Source organism: Synchiropus splendidus, chromosome 11, assembly GCF_027744825.2.
Source record: "Synchiropus splendidus isolate RoL2022-P1 chromosome 11, RoL_Sspl_1.0, whole genome shotgun sequence".
Classification (NCBI taxonomy): domain Eukaryota; kingdom Metazoa; phylum Chordata; class Actinopteri; order Syngnathiformes; family Callionymidae; genus Synchiropus; species Synchiropus splendidus.
The window spans coordinates 14328632-14350009 of record NC_071344.1 but is presented as its reverse complement, the minus strand read 5'-3'; the positions used below and the strand labels follow the sequence as shown (position 1 = coordinate 14350009).

Below are 21378 nucleotides of genomic sequence, written 5' to 3'. Positions count from 1 at the left end.
TCACAAAAATGGTTGACTCCCGAAGCAGCAGAGGGAGGAGGAGGAATCTACGGACGCTGTGTTGTGGTTGGAGGCCGGGAGGCCAAGCCGTCTCTGGAGACTGATGAGGTGGAGACCTCCATCAGATGACTGGTGCAGTTACAGGGATGAGGTTGTACGCTCTGGGACACGAAGGACCTCTGTGACGGGGAGATGACAAAATACAGACTGACAGTGCAGTTTCAACCTCAGCGTTTTGATTTGTGTCACAATATCGGGGAGCCGATAAACGTCGGCAAAACGGCTGCTTCTGTCCAAAGTACATTTGATGTCACAGAGCCTGGAAGTACTGGACCCTAATGCTTGCAGAGACAGGAGACCGAAGCAAGAGTCCAGTTATTGATATTTAGTGACAAGGATACACACTACACAACAAAGAGGGACGAGAAGGAGGAACCAGGGCTGCCGCCGGACCTCGAGAGAAAACACCAGCAAGCGCGGAGAAAAACTTGAAATAAACAAACCGGAAGTCGGCGAGAACCTGGCAAAAGGAGAAGAGTTGCAAACACTTGGAATCATGTGTCATTGGACTTCCATGTAAGTGATTGGTTGTGCAGCGTTAGCGCTCTTTTTAAACTCATATTCCATTGTAATTTTTCCGGTTGGACTGGACCAAGTACACAAACATGCTTAGAAAAGAGCAGCAGTTGTAGGGAGTGCAGCTGCACTCTCACTGGTGATGCTGCGGCCCCGAACAAGTCTTGAGTGTGGGTTTGTTGATGACTACTTATGTTCAAGTGTGCGCCGTGTCAAAACAATTTGCAAGTTGATCTCTGCATTTCAGCGCATGTGTTCATGATGCTGCGGCTTCAAAGTATTGTTGCTTCATATACTGTTGTTGTCTGTTCTAGTAACACGTGTCTACAAAGCTTACTTTATAGATCAAATACATAAAGGCTGGACATGTTCCAGCTCTCACATCTCCAAGGGGAACATTATTTTGACCTAATTTTCGAGCCATAATATGCCCTACACAATGTTGTTTTTTTCCCAGCCAGGCAGCAGGCTGAGGGTTTAATGAGATTCAGAATGGAAAACATAAAACACACTCCGAGGCAGATTCAACAAAATGAATTTTTAATCAGAATATCAAAAGATCCTCTTAAACTCCACCTGAGGAGGAATGTTGCCGATGCGCCGCTATTTGTTTTAGAATCCGTGAGTCAGGTCAAAACAATGGCTTCTTTAACTTGCTGACATTTTGCAACAGTCTCCAAGATACATGACATTTGTTGTAAATAACAAGAGTCGGATCAGGAAAGATTAAACTCACGCTGCACTTGTTTTCATTCTACTGACACTCGTCTCCGGTTATCAGTCGTTTAATTCTCGCATTGATTTCCATTTTCTCTCCCGTCAGCCATTGCCATAAATTTCCTGTGAGAAGACAGAGTGAGATGATGGTTGGGAAATGCTGTCAGGTGTTACACCAGCCTTCTACCAACAGTCACGTCACAATGACTGATCCCACCGCCACCACAATTATACGGTAGAGGAGAAACCTATTTAAAAACGATCCGAAAAAAATGAAATGGGCAGCAATGACCTGATTCTTAATAAACAGAAGGTGAGCCGAGCTCGAGTGCAGCCCTTGAAGGCATCACGGATGAGTTCTGACACATGTGCAAACCAGTCAAATGTTCACCAGGATCTCCGCCTAGCTAATGCTAACAAGGCTAGCTGTGACGCCGCTGCTCAGCATTGCTCCTCTGAGGATGTAGACGCAGGATTAATGCTGTGTTCCGGTACTCTTCAGGTGCAAGGTGTGAGTGTGACCTTCAAATTGTAGTGCAGTTATGAAGTGGAAGGTGAAATTGCCATAAGTGACGGTTGTGTTCTCTAAATCTAGTTTCGCGAATGCTAACGTTAATGTGAAAGAGCAGCTACTGAGGTGAAAGCACTGGAACAGTTCAGCATATCTGAAACAGGGCTGCGAGGCAAAAATAAACGGTGTACAGTGAACCCTCATTTATCACGGGGGTTACGTTCCAAAAAGAACCCGTGATAGGCGAAATCCGTGAAGTAGTCAGCTTTATTTTTTACAGTTATTATACAATACTATACTACGTATACAATGAAACCAAAAACCAAAACCTGTTTTCAGGCCCAAGCATTAAAAAAAAAACCCATAAACGTTTTCAACAAATAACAATGATAGTTTTTGGAAAAACTGTAAAATAATATTTTTAATAGTCAGTACGAGGTTGGACACATTGTGACTCACGCGTATTTCACCGTTCCTCTAACTTTGCCTCTTCGTCACTCCGCTCCGCTGTAGCGTCTTTTTCTGCTGAAGGTTGTGGTGCAGGTGTCTCCTCTTCTTCGCTGTCATGAATGTCATCGCTGTCAGCAAAGGTTTCATAAAGTTTTTTAGCTTTTGTGCGGATAACGTTGGTATCCAGCGGAATGTTCTTTTACTTGCAGTTTTTTATCCACAAAGCCAAACCAAACTCCATCCTTACAATGGTCTTGTTGCGGATAGTTACAACCATTTTTTCATCCTTGTTAAAACTTATTGCTGCCGTCCTCCTTATGTTATTTTTCTCCTTCTTTATGGAACAAATCGAAGATTCATTTATTCCGTAATGACGCCCGACAGCCGCATAGCTTCTACCTTCCTTCAGCATGTCCAGAGGTTTAACTTTTTCTGCGATGTTAAGCATCTTTCACTTCCTTTTGGGTGCGTCCTCACGTGCCTTTGTCGGTGCAGAACGTTTCGTTGACATGGTTTTATCATGGAGTAAATTTGCAAACGTAAATTTGGCAAGCTGTACAGAGACGAGGCGCGGAGACTGTTCACGTTGGTTAGTCCCTTAGCCATCAGGATGCAGAACACAATGCACTGTTTAAAAAAATAAATAAATAAAAAAACTGCACTAAAAAATTCTGTGAAACAGCAAAGCCGCGGAAGTTGAACCGTGTTATAGCGAGGGTTCACTGTATATGCCTTCTGCTCTCTACATTTCATTCCTCTTCCAAAGGTAAACAAAGAGCCAACAAAGTATTAACCGGCATTTTTCGTATCGTACTTCAGTGATCATTGTATGTGATCATGTGTATTTCGTGGTTTCACAAGATTTCCACTGTATCTATTATCTGAGTCTGACTGGAGGTTTGAACTTTAAGAATTTAGCCCTAAACTTTTCCTGACAAAAAATCCCTCTCATCATCTGTTATTAGTTTAGTAAAATAAGGGAATTAAAATGGCATTGTTAAAACTACAAAATAGCTCGTCATTCAGATCAATTGAGACATTATAAATGGAATCACCAAACAGTTGTACTTTTTGAAAGAATGAAATGGACCGATCTTTTTTTCAGTTCCCGAACTATTGCGCTTAAACGCTTTAGGGGTTTGTTATATGGCCGCTTTCCACTTTGCATCCTCAATATCGCAAAGCATCCAAGGACGTGGTGGCGCATTGTTTGTGACTTTTATTGTTCTCAATATCACGAGGTTATGTCATAAAAAAGCGAGGACTGCAGGTAAAGGGATAAAAGTCTAGTTTGGAAATCTCTGCACATGCAGTCAGCGTTTCACTTCAATTCCACCATCCACTGTCTTTTTTAAAATGCTTTAAATATATCTTTAATCCCTCCAACAAAGGACGTTTCTGCTCCCTAGCCGTAGCAGACAGACTTGCTGGCAATTGGCAATTCACACCCGACAATAGCCGTGATAAGTGAATCCGTAATCCCACACTTGATCTGGAATAGTAAATCTGCCGGAGTTGCTGCAGTGGCAGACTTCACATGGGTCCGAAAGAGGAAGAATGGTGTGTGGAAGCTGCTGACTACGGCGTCCTAACCAAGGTCGGGCTTCTTATTAAAGCCCTGCCTCTGTTTTATTTCCGGGAAAGTTCAAGCAAGAATTAATTGCCGCCGATGTTCTGTCTTATCGTTTTTGCCCACTTGGACCGCAACGATTGGCTTGTGTTTGTGAGTTTTTTTATGCACTTTGTGTTGAATAAGAGGCGTCAGCATGGAGTGGCACAATCTCATCTGCCGCCGAGTCAATATGAGATCACACTTATTCCAGTTCCCGGCTCTGCTTATGCAGACAACAGATTGATGGGCACGTTTCTGGCTTGTTGTCTGAGGAGGCAGTCGCCTGCAGAGCCTTGCCAACGCTGCACGTCTGTGCAGAAACAAGGGCTCCATCATAACTGATTGCTTGTGACAGTTCACAGTCGCCAGGCCACTGAAGCAGCATAACCTTGTGAAGCTAGTGCTCACTGGACACAGAAGAAGAGGAGAATAGCGTTACAGTATTTGCATACTCCTTGCACTGATGCAAATATGACACAAATAAATGAGATGAATCTGTACTGTGAAATATTTACGACGGACCATCTCGCTCAGAGGATGCAGTGGTAGTGTCCCCTATCAATACACATGCTGTTTTGGAGTGGAAGCGGGGACACCCTGGACTAGTGGCCAGTCCATGGGATGCAGACCGAGAATCACTTGTGATCTGGAGAGAACAAACCTCTGGATGCCCACACCAGAAGGGACAGCTATTATTTATAAGCAACACACTATATCTCTCTTACACTTTCAAAAACCAGAACTCAGTGATGCAAACCCGTCTTCATTGAACCTCGCTAAGAAGCAAGGTCACACTCTGGAAAACATGACGTGCCTTCTGTTTATTCATGAGAACAAATGCCATTATTTTCCTTGTCACATGGAGTCAAGTCGAGCTGTCGCCTTTTACAGCTCATTATAACGTCTCTGAAGTCCAAGCAGAACAAGATGACTCCCTAAAAATAGCTCCATCTTGCGCCGAAGAAACATTGCACTGATTATTTAGTTGCAACAAAACATCCATTTAGTTTTTGTCTGGTAAACATGAAGGTAAACAATGGGTGAGGTTGGGTTTCAGCTGTTGTTCATGAAGGCGTAGAGGTGTGACGTGTTTCGTGGGCTATTCATTTATAGTGGCTACAATTCCTTCCGCTGTTGACGTTCCTTTCGCCATCCGCTGTGCCGACTATTCCCGTGAGTGAAAATGAAGTGAACATGATTTGCTTGTTCATCCGTTAACCTCCTCTGTTCCTGCCTCCCGTGGTTACTTGGTAGAGAGCTGTCATGCGGCTCTTGCCATTTCACACATGGCTACGTAAAACCTGTGGGCGGTCGCTCCCAGTTCGCCGTCCGAGTTTGCATGATTGTGCTATGAAATATCAAAGTGTTCTATCATCCAGTGTGTGAATGGCCCGAAGCAGGGTTCAAGTCTCAACTTCTCCTCTACTGTCCTTTGATGGCACGGCTTTGTTTTCCCAAACACGACGACGTTCCGATCACGAAAAGGAACCTCATCTAGACCCATGACAGAGCTAATCCATCGCAGCTGCAGAGTGAAAAGGCCATTTGGAGTGAATCCATTCTAAAGGCCTCAATAGAATGCTGGTGCCCTTTGCAGCCCCGACAGTGCGGGAAAATGATGAAAAAGGACTTAGTGGCTTCACTATGACTCTAAAGAATAGAGGAGAACAGGCTTTTTGGGCTGGATAAGTGAAACGGCCGAACATTGTGTTCACACTAGTGAGTTTCTGTGGATGTCCTTCACTTTGACTTCAATGGCCTGGACTATGTGGTTGTGTTTGAGGCATTGTTAACATCCCAAAAAATACACGTGAAATCGCCCTATAGGATTGGAAGCCCCAGCTCTGACATCTGTGTTGAGCTCAGGACTCGCTCACTGTTTCAGATCAGCTATCAACTGGACAGTAAAGGGTTTGGAACACTGGCACCCAGCATGCTTCCCGACAATAAAAGGTCCGCGGAGAGTCAGATAGAGAACATCTTTCATCTAATGCTAGACAACGTCTCGCACCGCTCACATGAAATGGCTTTATGAAGTGAAGCGAAACCTATTGAAGGGATATTTTTTTTATTTTTTCTATTGCTTTTATATGGGATATTTTCTCCAGCGCTGGATGTGGTATTTAAAGGTCTGGATGTCAGGAACCCCTGGAACGCAGGGGTTAAAGCTCAGTCGCCGTCCGGTTTTTCCATCTCTTTTGCACTCTGCTACCATCACTTTCATCATTCAGTGTCAAAGCACTCTCGCAGAAAGGGCACTAATAAGATGGAAAGTGGTGCGAGATGCTACATATTTAACCACGATGGAACTGAGGCTGGAGAGAGGAAAGGACTCTGAGTGATGTCTCCAAGGTTAAACAAGTACCACAGAACTGTCCGTGCTCATTGCCCACCCGAAACACGAGAGGAACCCAGCTTTTGGCATTGTAAATGGACTGTGAGCCATTTTTCAGCTACCATTGAGGAAAGTGCTGTTTATGTTTTTGATAAATAAAGAACAAAGACCTTGTCAGCTCAGTAAAAAAAAGAAATAAATAAATGGGACATTGTCCCATGGATCCATACCAAGCTAGTGGAATGAAGATTTCAATTCATTGACCTGACATCAGTGAAGCAATACAGTTGGTCAAGTGACTGTTTGTCTTTCTTTCTTCTTCTCATTTTGCTGTCATCGATGTCAGTTGAAGAGTATTTTTTCTGATGGTCTTTTACTGACATGTTGATGAGTCATGTAGCCAAAGATTGTGCTTGTTATGTGGTTCTCTGCTGCTCAGAAAAAAAAAAAACAATTATTCAGGAAAGTTGAGCCTTGATTCGGTGTATTGAAAACATGGCGAATGTCTGACCTTTGATTTCGGGGACAGAAGGTGTGCGCCAAGCCGGTCAGTCTTCGAAGGGCTGACCCAGATAGAGTCTTTCTCTGCTGTGTGGCTGGGGTTAACCTGCAGAGGAGCCGCGGAGTGCTGCCCTGAATTTGTCTTTCATCATGAAAATCAAAAACAAACGCGTCTTGGAGGGCATGGCGTGCTAAATCAGAGGCATGTTTCATTTCTGGATTTCAGTTAATCAAATGAAAAGGTCAGCACAATCAGTAAAACAGTATGGTTCTCTATTTTAACTTCCTTTTGCAATATATATGTAAAATAATCTCTTCTTACTTTGGTGCTTAAATTGTGTTTCCTCTCTCCCATTGAAGTAGTATAGCGAATGGGACGGTGCTGCATTCATTCCAAGTTTAGTGACGGAGGTTTCCTGCACAACCCGCCCCCCCGCCTGGAAGGCTACACGGGCCAACACGCAACCCTGAAGGCTGCTTGGTCAGTACAGGAGACAAAAGTCCACTTTCCCAACATCACTATGGGAGTGAGGATGTGTTGGTGCGATCTAATTTGTGAAGAAACACTCTCAATTTCAGTTTTATTTTGACAGAATGACGTCACCCGAGTGAGACGGACGTGGTGGTTGCATTTGCGTGAATTTTAAAGAGAACTGGACTATATATGGAAGGGCAGCATAACAGGCCAGCATCTTGACATTGATGTAAAAATATAACTGCCACTTTGATGTAGCGGCCGTCCAAGTCAAAACTGGATGGATGATACCTTTCAGCTGACGGTTATATCTCCCACTGTGTGGAATTGGATTCCAAACAAGTCAGTTGGGGGCACTGCTTTGTATTTGAAACATCGGGCCCAGGCGAGCCTGGCTCTCCTCAAGTCAGGTTGCATTATCTCCCTCTGTTTATTTCACCATATATTTAGTCTGCTTTCCTGTGGCACTTGTCATGAAGGAGCAGAGGATGGTTTCCGCGATTTGTCTCGACTAATTGAGTCTGTTTGTTTTGACGGCGGAGCAATTCTGACATAAACAGTTCGCTGTTTTGGATGATGTCGTGTTGCCCTCTGCCTTCCTGGTTCTGGTCTGTTGTTTCCATTGCCTCATGTTTGGAGATTGCGGACCTGGATGGTCCATGCAAAGGTTTGGTGCGTAAGGCAGTGGCGAACACACTCACTCATTAAATGACTGCAGCGTTGCAGTCTCTCCTGCGATGAGTGGAAAACTATCATCGAGTACGTCATCCTTTGTTGAAAAATAAAACACATTGTAATACACCATTTATAATCGGTTTTAACACAATTGAACCCCATTGCAAATGGCATTTAACTTGTTTTCAGTCAACGGAATTTGTGGCCTTGCTTGGGTTTTGAACCTCCCTGACTCATCCAGCCACTAACCTTCTTCAACTACGACATTTTTTTACATTTCAGACACATTTTATTTAAGAATTTGAATCCTGCAATCTGGTGAACTATCCCAAGAGGGAGCTGCGATATATAGAGGACAGGACTGGAAAGCTGACCCACGGTTTGGTGAGGGCTCGCTGCGTACCTTAGAGTTTGCCTGGGGCACTGGTTCAATGGAAGCCTATTGAGGTTGGGAAATGTCAGGCAAGCAGGTGGCCTGAGGCTGCGCTCTTACTGTCGGAGCATAGAAAGGAAAGGCCGTAGACCAACCTCATTGGCATATGTGTATGGAAAGACATGACTCCATGTCAGGTGTGGGGAAGAAGAAAGGACAATGTGTCATGTGATGGGCTCACGAATCAGGATTGGGAAAACTGACCCTTGGTGGGGAAACATGCTTTACTTGAAAGTCCAATGCGGCGACATGTGACGCAAAAGCCAATCCCGTGTGTCGCTATTATGGTGAGACGTGTGTCGCCACGAAACAAGTCGCACCATGAAACGGCCGTGTGCTTATGGAGACTGAAATATATACATGTCTTTCCTCTAATGCCAAACTATATAATGTCACCATAGAGTATCCCATCTTGAAGCCGGTATCCACACAGCAGCTCGCTGTCTTTAGCTCGAGGTTCAAGCTCAATTCTCCACATTCATCAGAAATGAGGAGCATAAATCAGACCTGCAGAGCTGATTGGGAGGATTAGTGGGGTGTGAGGGACTTTGTCACCAGCTTTCTAGGAAATCCAATTACGGAATATCACAAGCCTTACATGTTTCGCACTTCACGGAATCCTCTCTAATGCACACAGACGGCGTAGTGAAAGGTCATTGTTTAGCAGCTGTCCTCCCCCTGGGTGCTAAGTAGCGTCACCTGAATTTGCTTCAAATACAGACGTGTGCTGTTGTGAGATCTGCAGTGCAGTAAAGCTGCCCCGTGCTTGTGGAGCGCCGCAGCCTGAGAAGAAACTTAAACTGCGTGTGTCAAGGAAATGATGGGCACCAAGGGCAGGCAAAGCGAGGCTGTATCAGCGCGGACCTCAGGAACATATTAGCCATTCCCATCTCGCGTCTGTCATCGCGGAACACTTGTGGAGTTGCCATTTGAACAGCCCTCCTGTTCAAACCCAAGTCTCCGTTGTCATGCATATGGATCGTGTTGGTCAAACAGAAATCACATGTAAGCCCTCCGCGACATGTCGCGCAGCTTTGACTCGACAGCTGCTTTCAACCTCCTGCTTGCACTCCACGTTCAAACAAAGCATGAAGGTGAAACTATCTGTCAGGAGACGACGGAGCTGAGAGCCATTGACTCCCCCGAGGAGCTCCTCTCTCAGAAGTACGGGACTGCATCATCTGGATGGCAGGTGAAGCAGGGGAAGGGTCAGCGGCTGGAGGAGTGAAGACAGAACAGGAAAGAGAATACGGAATGAGCTCCGCAAGATTGTGGACTACACGTGACCTCAGACCCCGTTCCCCTGTCCCGGCTTTTATCCATCTCACATCACATATTCACGAGCCAAACCTTTGCTTTAACCGGCCTTCGTTGATATTTCATTGAAGGCGCCCCCTGGCAAAATGAGTGAACATTCGTGCACATAAATCTTTCAAGTTATTTTTAACGCAGCCATGATTTGGACCTGTATTTCTTTTCAAACTGGGCTGTAATTAATCCATCACTTGCGCCTTTAATTAACAACAGCGTAACTGTCATGAATTCCTAATTGATTCAACAGAAAGTTTTAACTTTGTCATTAAAAGACTGAAAGACCTTGAACAGCACTGGACCACCTGCTGTATCTTATAGCCTTTGAAAAGGAAGGATGGCTTCAAATGAGACTGGCTCCGTCAAACCCCTGGTATTTCCAACAATTCAAAATGGCTTTGATGCGTCGTACACTCATCAGCAGTTTCATTATTTAAAGAAATATCCATCATTGCCGTTTGACTGACTTTGGGATATTAAACTGTTATTTATGACGCACAACTGAAGGCAAGGTCAAGCCCTCATTAGAATGCAACAGCGTTCCTCCCCCCACTGTGGTCTCCATGCAGATGCTTCCACTGTAGAGGGGAGCATGGAGTTGCACCAATAAAGTGACAGGACAGTAAACTTTCATGTGATTTTTTTATTGGTGAATGAAGAAGATACTTGTGGTTTATGGCTTGGACTGGTCCAATAGTGATATGAAGTCAATAAAATCTATTTATGTTCAATTCTTTTCCAGCAACTCATAAATTGATGTATAGAAGTAGTGAACAGTGCATTTTGTGTGGCGGTTAAATTGAATTTACTTGATCCATTTGTAACAACCCACATCACATGTGACATCATGTGATGCAGAATTAGAAAAAAAATAAAACCATAAAAATACATAACATTATAATAATCATCATTATTATAATAACAATAGTTTATAGATTGGTTTCATTTTCCTGCACGTGGTTCAGAGTCCTCCGACTTCATTCAAGTGATGAGAAAATCAATTTGTCTTTTCACCCAGAAAAATGTAATTACAGCTTTTTAATCGTTAACCTTGTGTGTCATATTGATTTATGGTGTAAATCTATGTGCCACTAGTCACATTTTTATAACCATTATAGACAAGTTTGTCATCCCTGCGTGATTCCACGGGGGTTGTTCTGTCGGAGGACATTTCTGTTACCGACACAGTGGAGATGATATTCAGCCCCGGTGAGACACTTTTCAGGACTTTGATCCTGTAAGGGAAGAAGATGGAGATAAAAACTTTGTGGACGGAATAAATGAGGATAAGAGGTGTCACGTGACAGATTGGGATGGAGGAGGCTGATTTCGCTGTCGCCACTCTTGAAGGGAAATTCCCAAAGATGGTTTGTTAATCTCGCCTTACAGACAATGAAAGTTAAGTAATAACATAGCGCCTAATCTTTTCAAGCAAATGAATGAAAAAAGTGAAATGTGACTGTTTAGCAGTGCAACGTTGGAATAGTTCAAAAACATGGTGAAGAAGAAGAAGGACAACAATTGTTTTTGAATGACTGTAGTGTTCATTTCCAGTTCTAATCGGGAAATGTGTTTTCAGTCCGTGGAGGATGAAGACTTTTTGGTGAGTTAATAACAAGTGGATGCTGCGTCGAGATTGGTGTAATCTTTGGATTGTTGAGGTGGAGCCCAGTAAAGGAATGGCCCAGGGTTTGAGGTGGGTTGTAGTGTCTGCCTCTGATGTTGCTCATGCTGCTGAAACCCAAGAAAATGAAAGAGAAGATTGGACATGTTTGGGATCGAAGGTAGATTCGGTAGCCTCGATTGAGCGAAGTTTTCACGTTGGCATGAAGAAGATGAGAACCTGAAGAAAGGACGGCAGAACCAAGAGAATTCAATAGGAGCTGGCGCCGCCTGCGGCTCTTTTATTAAAGACATATTTAATGGTTCAAACCAGGGGTCTCAAACTGAGCCGCAGAGGTCCTGCAGTGGGGCCTGGTTTTTGTTCCAACCAAACAAGCACACTCAGTTTAACCAATCATCTGAAACAGGCAGCACCAGACTGACAGTCTTCAGACTCCTGACTGGTGAAAAGGTGACTGGCTGGAACAAAAGCCGCGGCCCTTTGAGCAGCAGTTTGAGAGCCCTGGTCTAAACATTGTTTTGAAAAGAGTGGCGGCCACTTGGAAGAAAGATGGCAGGTGAGGAGGCTGAGGCGTCTCATACGCAGGCAGAGGTCCGTCCGATGCGTGGAGGCGACCCAGGAGTGCCGCCAAAGGAAGAGACTTTTAATTAACCAGACTTGTTTCTGCTTCCAGGGCACTTTTGTTCGTCATACTTGCTTCAATTACCGTGCTTCAGTCCTCATCACATCAACGCTGCCAAGATCTGTAATTCTGTATTGCCACCGCCTCCGATTTCCCGGGAGCACTGAGGCTCTATCTCCCTGCAACAGCGTCACCTTAGTGGAACAGGCCGCGCCGGTCTTTGTGTTCAGCCTGCTGCGGGCGGCGTTAGTGGCACTACTTGAAGTGCGGAAGACATAAGTGGGAGTATGGAGGTCATGCGGCTGTGAGGAGGAATAACAATGCCAAGGAGAGGCGGAGCAAGTGTGGGATTTGATGAAACCAGCTAAAGAGATGCGATCATCATTGACATTTACTGCTCGGTCCTCTCGTCCCACGGCGCCGTGCGACTCAGACCGCAGCCCAAATACTCCTCAGATTATGAAAAGGTTTGTGTGAATTAGCCCACGGTGCCTGCAGGACGCCACATTTCCCTCAGAAGCAGTATTCCAGGCCAGCCATCTCAAGTGATGCATCAGAAATGTAACATCCCCTCAGCACTGCCGAGTGGCCTGATTATAGAAGTGGATGAAGGCGGCACACTGTGTGTTTGACCAGTGAACTGAAGACGGGATGCACGGTTCCCTGCAGCAGAGAGGTGGGGGCGGAGGGGGGGCACCATTAACTGCAGAGAAAAAAAACAAGAAAAACAGCAGTAAGGAAAATAGGATGGTGCAGGGAGACCAGACTTCGCCTCTCCAACTTCTTGCTCTTCCACCAGTATTTCGAACGACTCAGAGAAGTCTGTCTGAATACATTTGTGTTTCTGATATTCCAGTTGGCTCTTTGTTCAAATATAAAAGCGGATGTGCTGGTTCTCCCCAACGTTAGGCACTCACTCGATCTCTTCATTCCGCCTGACAGTTCACCGTTTATTTGTTTTCATTTAATTACGGGGAGAAAAAGGCTGGTCTGCGCCGCAGCGAACACTGGCTGTTGGAGTCAAGCAGCCGCCTGTGCTCCGCTGATGCGGCGCTTGATCTGATGAGAGAAACAATGTGAGAAAGGGAAGGTGGAGAGAGAAACCGCCACACTGGAAGAGGAGGCATGCTTTGGGGGGGTGTCCAGATGGTGACGGGAAAAGACAACAAAAGGAGAGGTCAGATGAAGCGGATATGGGATGGCGTCAGTCCTCCATACTACAGCTCTGAATATCATCGCCCGAAAAACCGAAGCAAAGATCCTATTCATTTAACACCGATGCCAGTGGCATTGATGAATGCACTGGTCTGTCGCCCTACAAACACCCCCCTTATAGAGCGCCATACTCTCATAAACTGTCATGCTGCCTCTCTACATTATTTTTTGTTGGGTTTTCTTGGCAGTAAGTCAAAGACACAAGGCTGCAGTAAGGGCTTTATGTGCAACATGATGAAACGACAACATGAGTTCACGCTCTAATGCTGGAATTCACTGCTACCAGTTGAAATACAGACTATTCACTTCACTCACACCCGCATCACAGTGCCCAATTTTTCACCGTGTTCCAATCCACATTTAGGTCTTTGGACTTGTTTTACTCTCTACATTACTGATGTCTGTTGCTGCTCTTATTCTGTTCTTGCCAGGGTGATTCTCCTTTTTACTTGCTGTACTTCTTGTCTGGGTACATACTGATTTTCTTTTTCACCTCTTGACCTAAAGTACTTGCCTTACTCTCCCTTCCCTTTTCCAATCACTGTTCCAAGCTAACAACAACGTTTGATACACACTTAAGGTTTTTTGTCATGTACGTACCATGGACAAAACTGTTCAGAAACAAATGTAGGAGCTTGCATTTTGGAGGATCTTCTCAATCCAGAATTTTACAACGGTTCGCACAGCAGTATCGATGGAGCTCAGAGGAAACAGCATACAATGTGTTGTCAGGTGTGATTCCCAGCCAGCGTTCCATACCATCCATACTCTTTTGGCATTTTTGAAGCAAATATGTCCCACAGAATTTTCAGTTAACTTCGGTGTTCCGCCTTTGCAGAGCACTTTTCTTTTAAATGGCAAAGAGAAAAGTTGGACAGGAAGCAGACACAGCTGCAGTCATACATATATTGTCTTGCCCACTGGTGTCGAAGCAGGATGAGGATGCTGTGAGTCTTATGAAAGGAAACAAGGTGCCGGCGGATTTGAAGAAGTAAATCTGGCTGCTTCATGCCTCCAACTCAGAAACAGGTCACACTGAATCCATCCCCTCTCACGCTAGACCCGAGGTGCGGATCGCCCTGGATGGCGTTGCTCTCAGGATCAGAAGCTCACGTGAAAACCTTCCTCTGTAATAAGGTGTCGACTCTGAAGTGAGAAACGTGTAGCCACTATCGCTAACAGGGGCAACATAACGGGAACAAAAGGGGCATGTGTTGGGTGGGCGGAGGCATCGGAGGACATATCTGTTATTGAAACACGGCCTTGCTCAAAGCTCAAGCCAATAAGCAGAGGACAGCTGAGCCGAGGAGAAGAGGCTGCCAGACCTGCTCCCCCAGGACCAGTTCTGTGACAGAGCTGGCCCAAATTAAGAGGGAGTGCGGAGAGACCGGGCCCTGTTGAGGGCTGGAGCTCACTGTTGAGAGATTGGGCCACTCACCCTGTAGCACTTACCCACAATACTGCTGTCCATCTGTTGATTCCCTTATCAAGGAGCTGCTACAGTGTGTGTCCTCACCGTGACCGTACTTGGACCATAAATTCATCGTGCATGCTGCGAAACTGCTGGCTTAAACATTCAGTCTGTGCCGGTTCACTTGAAACACGGTGATGGGTCCAAACTTTTCTCTGTGGCTGAGTTCCGTCTGCAGGGAGACGTCGCAAACTCCCCTACAGCACATGTTCTCTGTCGACTATGTAAATTCAATTGATGCTGTTACAATTATTCAACTCTGAAGAAACTCATCTTCCTCCTCCCAGCGTTTTCCCTCAAAGATCCCAGCTATTTGCGGATGTTAGTGATGCTTGATTACCCAGCAGGAACACTGGAGAGTGTATCAGAATAAGTGAACAGCCATTCATGACGGGGGTGAAAGCAAACACACCTGTTACTCCGAGTAGGAGCGGCGGAGCTGCTGGCTGAACGCCGCTGGTTCTGCCTGACAATTCACGTCGTCCCTCTGGAGGACATGATGAACACGGAGACAAACACAAACCGGGTTTTGCCTCTCAAGAAGTGTCATCAAATGCTTTCAGATGTTCAATCCCCAAAGTGGCTGTTTCAGCTCTGCTACAGTGTCAACGTTGTTCCCAGATTCATCATTTAATTACCAGCAGGTTACATTGAGAGTGTTTGCATTTTTCTTTTCATGAAAACACCAACATTAGTGTTGGTATGTGGTTGCCACCCGTTCACCCAGGTCATGCACATCAAAGGGCATCATTTGGGCCATGTATCAAAGACCGATAGGCGAGAAACTTTTGTGTTATTATTTGTAAGTTTCAAGAGTGAACAGATTGCTTTTTACCATATCAGCTATACCAAGGGGTCACTGGGAGTCAAACGGAGCTTTAATTGTATATTACAGTTTGCTATAAACAATCGATCGCTTCCCTCCAAAAGTGATGATGCACACGTTTCCCAACCCGCTGACTAATGCCTTAACTCTCTTTCCCGCAGTCTGCTCCCAGTTTTCCCGCGGAGTTTACGCCATCTTCGGATTCTATGACAAGAAGTCCATGAACACTCTGACCTCCTTCTGCGGTGCCCTGCACACCTCCTTCGTGACTCCCAGCTACCCCACCGATAATGAGGTGCAGTTTGTCATCCAGATGCGTCCGGCCCTGAGGGGTGCCGTGCTCAGCCTGCTGTCCCATTACAAGTGGCAAAAGTTTGTCTACCTCTACGACACGGACCGAGGTAGGTGCCGCTGTGGCGCTTGAATAACAAGTGTATGATGGTTTTAGACAAGATGTTTCACCGATTCCGAAGAGCAGGTGCTCAGCACTTCCAGCAAAGGTTTATCCTCTGACACTTTCCCCCTTAATACCTTGTAAATGCTTGCTCTGTTAACACAGCACAATTTCCCACCGTAGCAAGCTGTTATGTGTGACAGGGATCGCGCCTGTAACTCTTGAAGCAGTAGATCTTCTTATGAGCTCTAACCTTTCCCTTCTTCAAACAGTTGGTGGGTTTGCGTCAGTTAATCTTCCGTTTAATCACGTTGTTGAAATTGGCTCATCTTTCTTTGGAAATGAGGAATCTTCGGGCCGCCGGTGAAGTGTGTTCCGCAGGAGTCAGATTTCCTCCCAGCCTTTGGGGGCTGCTTATTGTGTTGTAGCAATGAGGATTTCTTTTGGTTACCAGATTGCATTGCCTCATTGACAATAGATGGAGGTTTAATACGGCGGTGGGCTGCGTGTTTGACAACCTGTCAACATGCTGGAGCCGTGTTACATTATTTATTTTTCCCACTGAAAATGAGCTCATTATATCACAGAGCAGTGGCATTTCTGACTGCTGGGTGTGTGGAAACATCACCTGGGTAGATCTATTTTAACATGGGAGGGAAATGCAAGTGCCTCAATAAGTGGGTGCGCTCATCTTTCCAGGATGCTGCAGTCTTAGAAACAACACCCCAATAAAGCGAGCTACAAATTCAGTGTTTTTTTCAAACAACGTCAACCTCAGTCTTTTCAGTCTTGTAACAGAAATGACTTATCCCAAGACTCTTCCTAAAATAAAACTGGGTGAAAATATAAGTGTTGATTGTGTCACTCTTTCAACACTTACCTTATTCAGGGTTGAATCCTGGATGTTTAAGGGGTGTTTTGCTTTGACTGGGAGGGTGATCAGGGCCAGTCTTCCTTGAAAGGTGGGCGTAGTTCTCCCCAGGAAGTTTTCTGGAGATTAGTATTTATATAAGACAACAGCAGAACACATGGACATCTTTGCCAGTCCTCCTTAACAAGCTTGTCCAGTCCTCCTTGACTGCAAGGGAGCACTTGCAACAAGGGAGCACTGACATCACAGTCACTTTTCACTACATTTCACTTCAAATCCAGACTAGGGACTAAAAAGCTGTGGAGAAACCGGATATGTTTTTTGAACTAGCAAGTCATTGTGGTTCAATTTAGAAGCTCCACACCACACAGCTATGCCTATTTTACCAAATGAAGGGCAATAAATATTGGCAGAAGTAATTATATATTGTAATGTTGAGGCATTACAGAGAGCATTTGGCGCAGAGGGTTTGCATCAACCTTTTTTTTTTTTAACTGTATAATGCCCTGTTGTCCACCTTCATAAAATTCACACTTGAAAGCTGTCAAATATAGAGTATTTTCGAGTGGACCGTGCGCCTTCTTCTGCATGCCCTGTCGCCGCAGTGACCCTCAGTATTATGGGGAGCCGTCAGGTATTTATCCGCTGTTCGTCACCCCACGTCAGAAGGAGGGGGCAACTTTTTCCCCCTCCATATGACTCAACATGCAACACGGCAGGCAAATAGTCGCTATTTGACGGCCAAGGTGTGTGAATCGGTTCATCACCTCATTGGTGTTTTTTGAAAGTAGGACATCTCCAGATCCAGGTCCGAAGCTTCAAGCGCCATCGATCATATTCCTCTTTGCGTTCTGTTCATTTCCTTCTTAATCCACTCAATCATTTTATTTGTTCCTGCTCGAACACGCTGCCTTGCTTTGAGGCAGTTTAAAGTGGTTTAGAGCCGAGTCTTTGGATGTCCAAGTCTGCAGGGTCCAGAGCTGAAGGCTGTAATCCACCACTCTGCCTGCAGATAATATGTGGTTAATTAGGGTCAGTCTGACTGGAACACTCGTTGGCTCTTCCCTGCGGATGCTAGCAACCCACACATCCTTCAACTTAACCAATACCGTCCGGCTGTCTGTCCCCATCCCTCTGTTTTCCTCCTTTTGTTGGCAAATGAAGGACACAATTGTTTTAGAGTGAGAACAAGACACCGGGGTAGAAAAGCGAGGGGTGAGAGAAATAGACATTCCATCTTAACCCAGACAAGAAAAGCTTAAAAAAAGAAAGAACAAAACCCTCAACTGTGTTGACAATACCAGCGACAGGAGGCGTGTGTGATTTACAGACTGTTACCTGTGTACAGACAATTCCCCTGAACAGAACATCTCCCTTTAGGAGTCCATGCCAAAGCACTTTTACCTCTATCCTCGCTGCCAGTGGTGTAAGACGATCCCTTATTAGTGGGAGGACATTGGCCCCAGGAGGGGATTAAAGCCGTTTATTGATGCACTCCATCCAGCACTTTGGGGGGCTTTGACACTTGGCTCATCAAGCAGACAGATGTGTCAGAGAGCTGCTACCTCTGCTTATCAGGTAGTGCAGCTCCCCAGGCAATAAGAGCACTGACTGCTGGCAAAAGCAGGATTGATGTGGGAAATTGTCTTTTAGGGTCCGTGTCTCTTCAGCCCATATTCAATCTGGCAACACATAGTGTTATTCAACCTTTTTTTTGTCGGATGGTTCATGTGAGTAGGAAGTGAGACACTTATCTGTAGCAAAAAAATGTCTGTTAAATTGGTGTGTTACTTTTACATGACTTTTACGTGTCATGTAAAAAGAAATATCTAGATAAACGTACAAAAAATTAGTCTGAGTATGGTGAACCAGCTGGAAATAAATGCTCAGTCGAGTGATTCTACGATCATGAGAATTTTTGTAGACATAAACTCCCTAGATTTTCTGACGTGATGAGGCGTCGAAAAGGTCATACAACCAACTCAAAACTGGGAAGCGAAAAAAAAAGTTCATTTTTAAATATAGTTTCCCTATATTGTGACTATATTTTGCGACAACAACTGTAATTCTCAACATCATCCCAGGGTAAATAAAACAGAGAAAAGTGTTGAGGGAAACACCTCACTCACTGACTGTCAAAACTTCTAAGTTGTTAACAAATGTGTAAAACTAGCAGACGAACAAGCCGAACTAACAACAATTCCTTTTACAGTGATTCAGTACACACCATCCACTTTGTTTTATGTGGTAATAATTATAAAATAATAACATTTGAAATAACATCAGAAAGGATCCAAAACTAAACTCTAACAAAGATTTAGCGTTGAACCTGGGAAAGGTTTTCATCAATCCAACGTGCTTCCATTATCACTATTATAAACCAGCAGTAAACAGGAAGACCAATTTGACAGATGCATACCGCGGACAGCCGCTGCAAAACATATTCCTAATGGTATTTAATTGGACTGAAGTCGCGGTAAAAGGCAGCGAGCCTCAGATCACTTGTTGCCACATGGTTTTTTTTTAAGTGTTTCCATAAAAGCATTGATCATCTGCAGAAACAGAAAGCAACTTCCAATTATTTTCTGAGCTCTGCTAATGGGAAAGGCAAACAGAGCGCTACATGAAATAATACTACATAAAAAAAAGCGACGGTTCCCTTGCCGAGTTCTATCAAGAGGGTTTATTAAATCAATAGAAGAGATTAATTACAGCCACAATATTCATTTGGCCCGGTTATTGGACTCACGGAAATGCTTTCAGGCTGGGACGTGGTCAGATGACTGCATCCGATGTGCCGCGGGGAAATGCAGGGGGATTTTTACCTGTGATGCCAATATCACACGCTCATTTGAAAGCCGCCGCTGTGATGAGGGGCCTCAGTGAAAGCATATGGAGCCTTTGCTCTGTTAATGCAAGGCTACTTTCCATTTATCACCGGTCACGAATTACCACGGCACATTTGTATAGGCGACGGTTTGTGCAGACAGAGACCTGAGCTCTTATTTTTTTCCGAACAAATCCAGCTGACTGTCACTATCTTTTAATTCACTGTTATCCCCCTCCCTGGTTCCGCAGGGGACGACACTGTGTTTTCAGTTTCCATCAGGAGACAGATTTCCTTTTTAAAAACTCCAGCTATAAAGGGTGAGGGTAGACAGATCTGGACCTCAAATGTTCCGGCGGTCAGGTATGGGCAGATAATTGCCGAGGCCTGTGCGGCAGAGACAGATGATTATAGGCTTTATTGTCTCTCCCAGGCACAATCAACCCTGATTCAGCAATCTCACCCCTGCCTGATTTATGAGTCACATTCTCTTTCTCGCTCTCTGTCCACTCTCCACGCCACTGGGTGCTGGGCTTTTTTCACCCGTGCTTATGTCTCCGCTGCAGTAGCTGAACCAATCTAGGGGTCTTTCAGGGGACTGCCACTTCTGGCCGCATCTACTGAGAAGACTTCGGCCTGAAGACTAGCACCAACTCAGAAGGCAAGAATAGATGTTCACTAGGAAAATGGCTGCCCAATCGAAACAGCGCATTTGTGAAATTTCATATTTGATGGAAACATTTAACTCTGACTGGCTTCAGCTGTTGCTGTGTTCCTGGCTCAGGCGTCGACGGACGATGGTGGGTATAAATCTGTCTATCCAATGCTTGACTTTCATGGTGTCGAGAGTCAGTTGGAGCGCATCATACATGCATATTTAGCATTTCTATGGAGCTCTGTGCAGCAGAGAGAAGGACAAATGAGTCAGAGGTTGCAGCGTTAGCTTCTCAAAATACATGTTGTTTGAACAGCAAGAGCTTCTGTTTATCAGCATTAGAATAAAGCAGCACGACCAGTGGTTAATTTTGGTTTGACTGGTGATGATCTCACCGTGTGCACATTGGGACGGTGATCGGGGCCTGTAATCTGACTCCTCTATTGTTTTGGAATCATTATTTTCTGCACGTTATCGCACTGGGGAAGGAGTAAGGAGGGGCAGCATCTCAACAGGGGGCGCAAATTGGGGGTTGTTGGCTGTGTGACATGTTGAATGAATAGTGCCGTATATACCATTACTGTGAAGCTTTTGTATTTACTCTGAAACAATTCCATTTACATTCATTACATTCCCCCGTCAAGACAGAACAAAGCCACTGGCACAGTATTTCACCTCGCAATGACATTTTGCAACCAAAGACCCCTCCCTCAACTCGAGTGCTGACTGTGTCCGTAGATATAACCGTGTGGGCTTCATATAAGAGTCACACTTTCATTATGAGGAGGAATTGAATTGTGGCAAAATGGTCCAGTTTATAGTCAAAGGTCTTGTTTACTGACGCTTAGTTTCAGCATTCAAAGCCGCACCATTGATGCACCGGCTCTGATAAGCGACCCACTAGATTTGTAATGAGCCCTTATAACTAGCCCTGGACACCGATTATTATCGGCCATACAGACAGACACAATGATTCCAGCCTGGCGCAGTCGGCGGAGTGATGAGCCAGCAGGGCCGAAAAGCCTCGCGAATAAGGGGATTGGCTGACCGCACACAGTTAGCCTCATCTCTTCCACTTCCTGCCAAGTGAGATGGAGAGTCAGATATGAAGAGGCCTGAGAGCAATCAGCCGAGTCAGATACCCTGCAACAAGCACGGCGCTAACTCCCCCTGCAATCCTTCTAATTGGCCGTCCAGAGACAGCTGCCTTTGTTCGCGGGGAGAGTCAAACCAAAATGCTTCCCGCAGCTGTGCTGCTTGCCTTTGATGGCGCACCA

General features: G+C 45.1%; 1 protein-coding gene across 6 annotated transcripts in view; it reads left to right on the top strand.

Annotated features, from left to right (window-relative positions):
• Window positions 1-21378, top strand: part of LOC128767576 (glutamate receptor 3) — a 79038-nt gene that overhangs the window by 5163 nt on the left and 52497 nt on the right. For all 6 annotated transcript variants that reach the window (XR_008416145.1, XR_008416144.1, XM_053879686.1 and 3 more), the window contains exon 3: window positions 15516-15755. Coding sequence is in view for 4 of the 6 variants with exons in the window: in XM_053879686.1 (XP_053735661.1) it covers window positions 15516-15755 (240 nt within the window). In the remaining 2 variants the exon portion in view is untranslated. The remainder of the gene's footprint in view (window positions 1-15515; window positions 15756-21378) is intronic.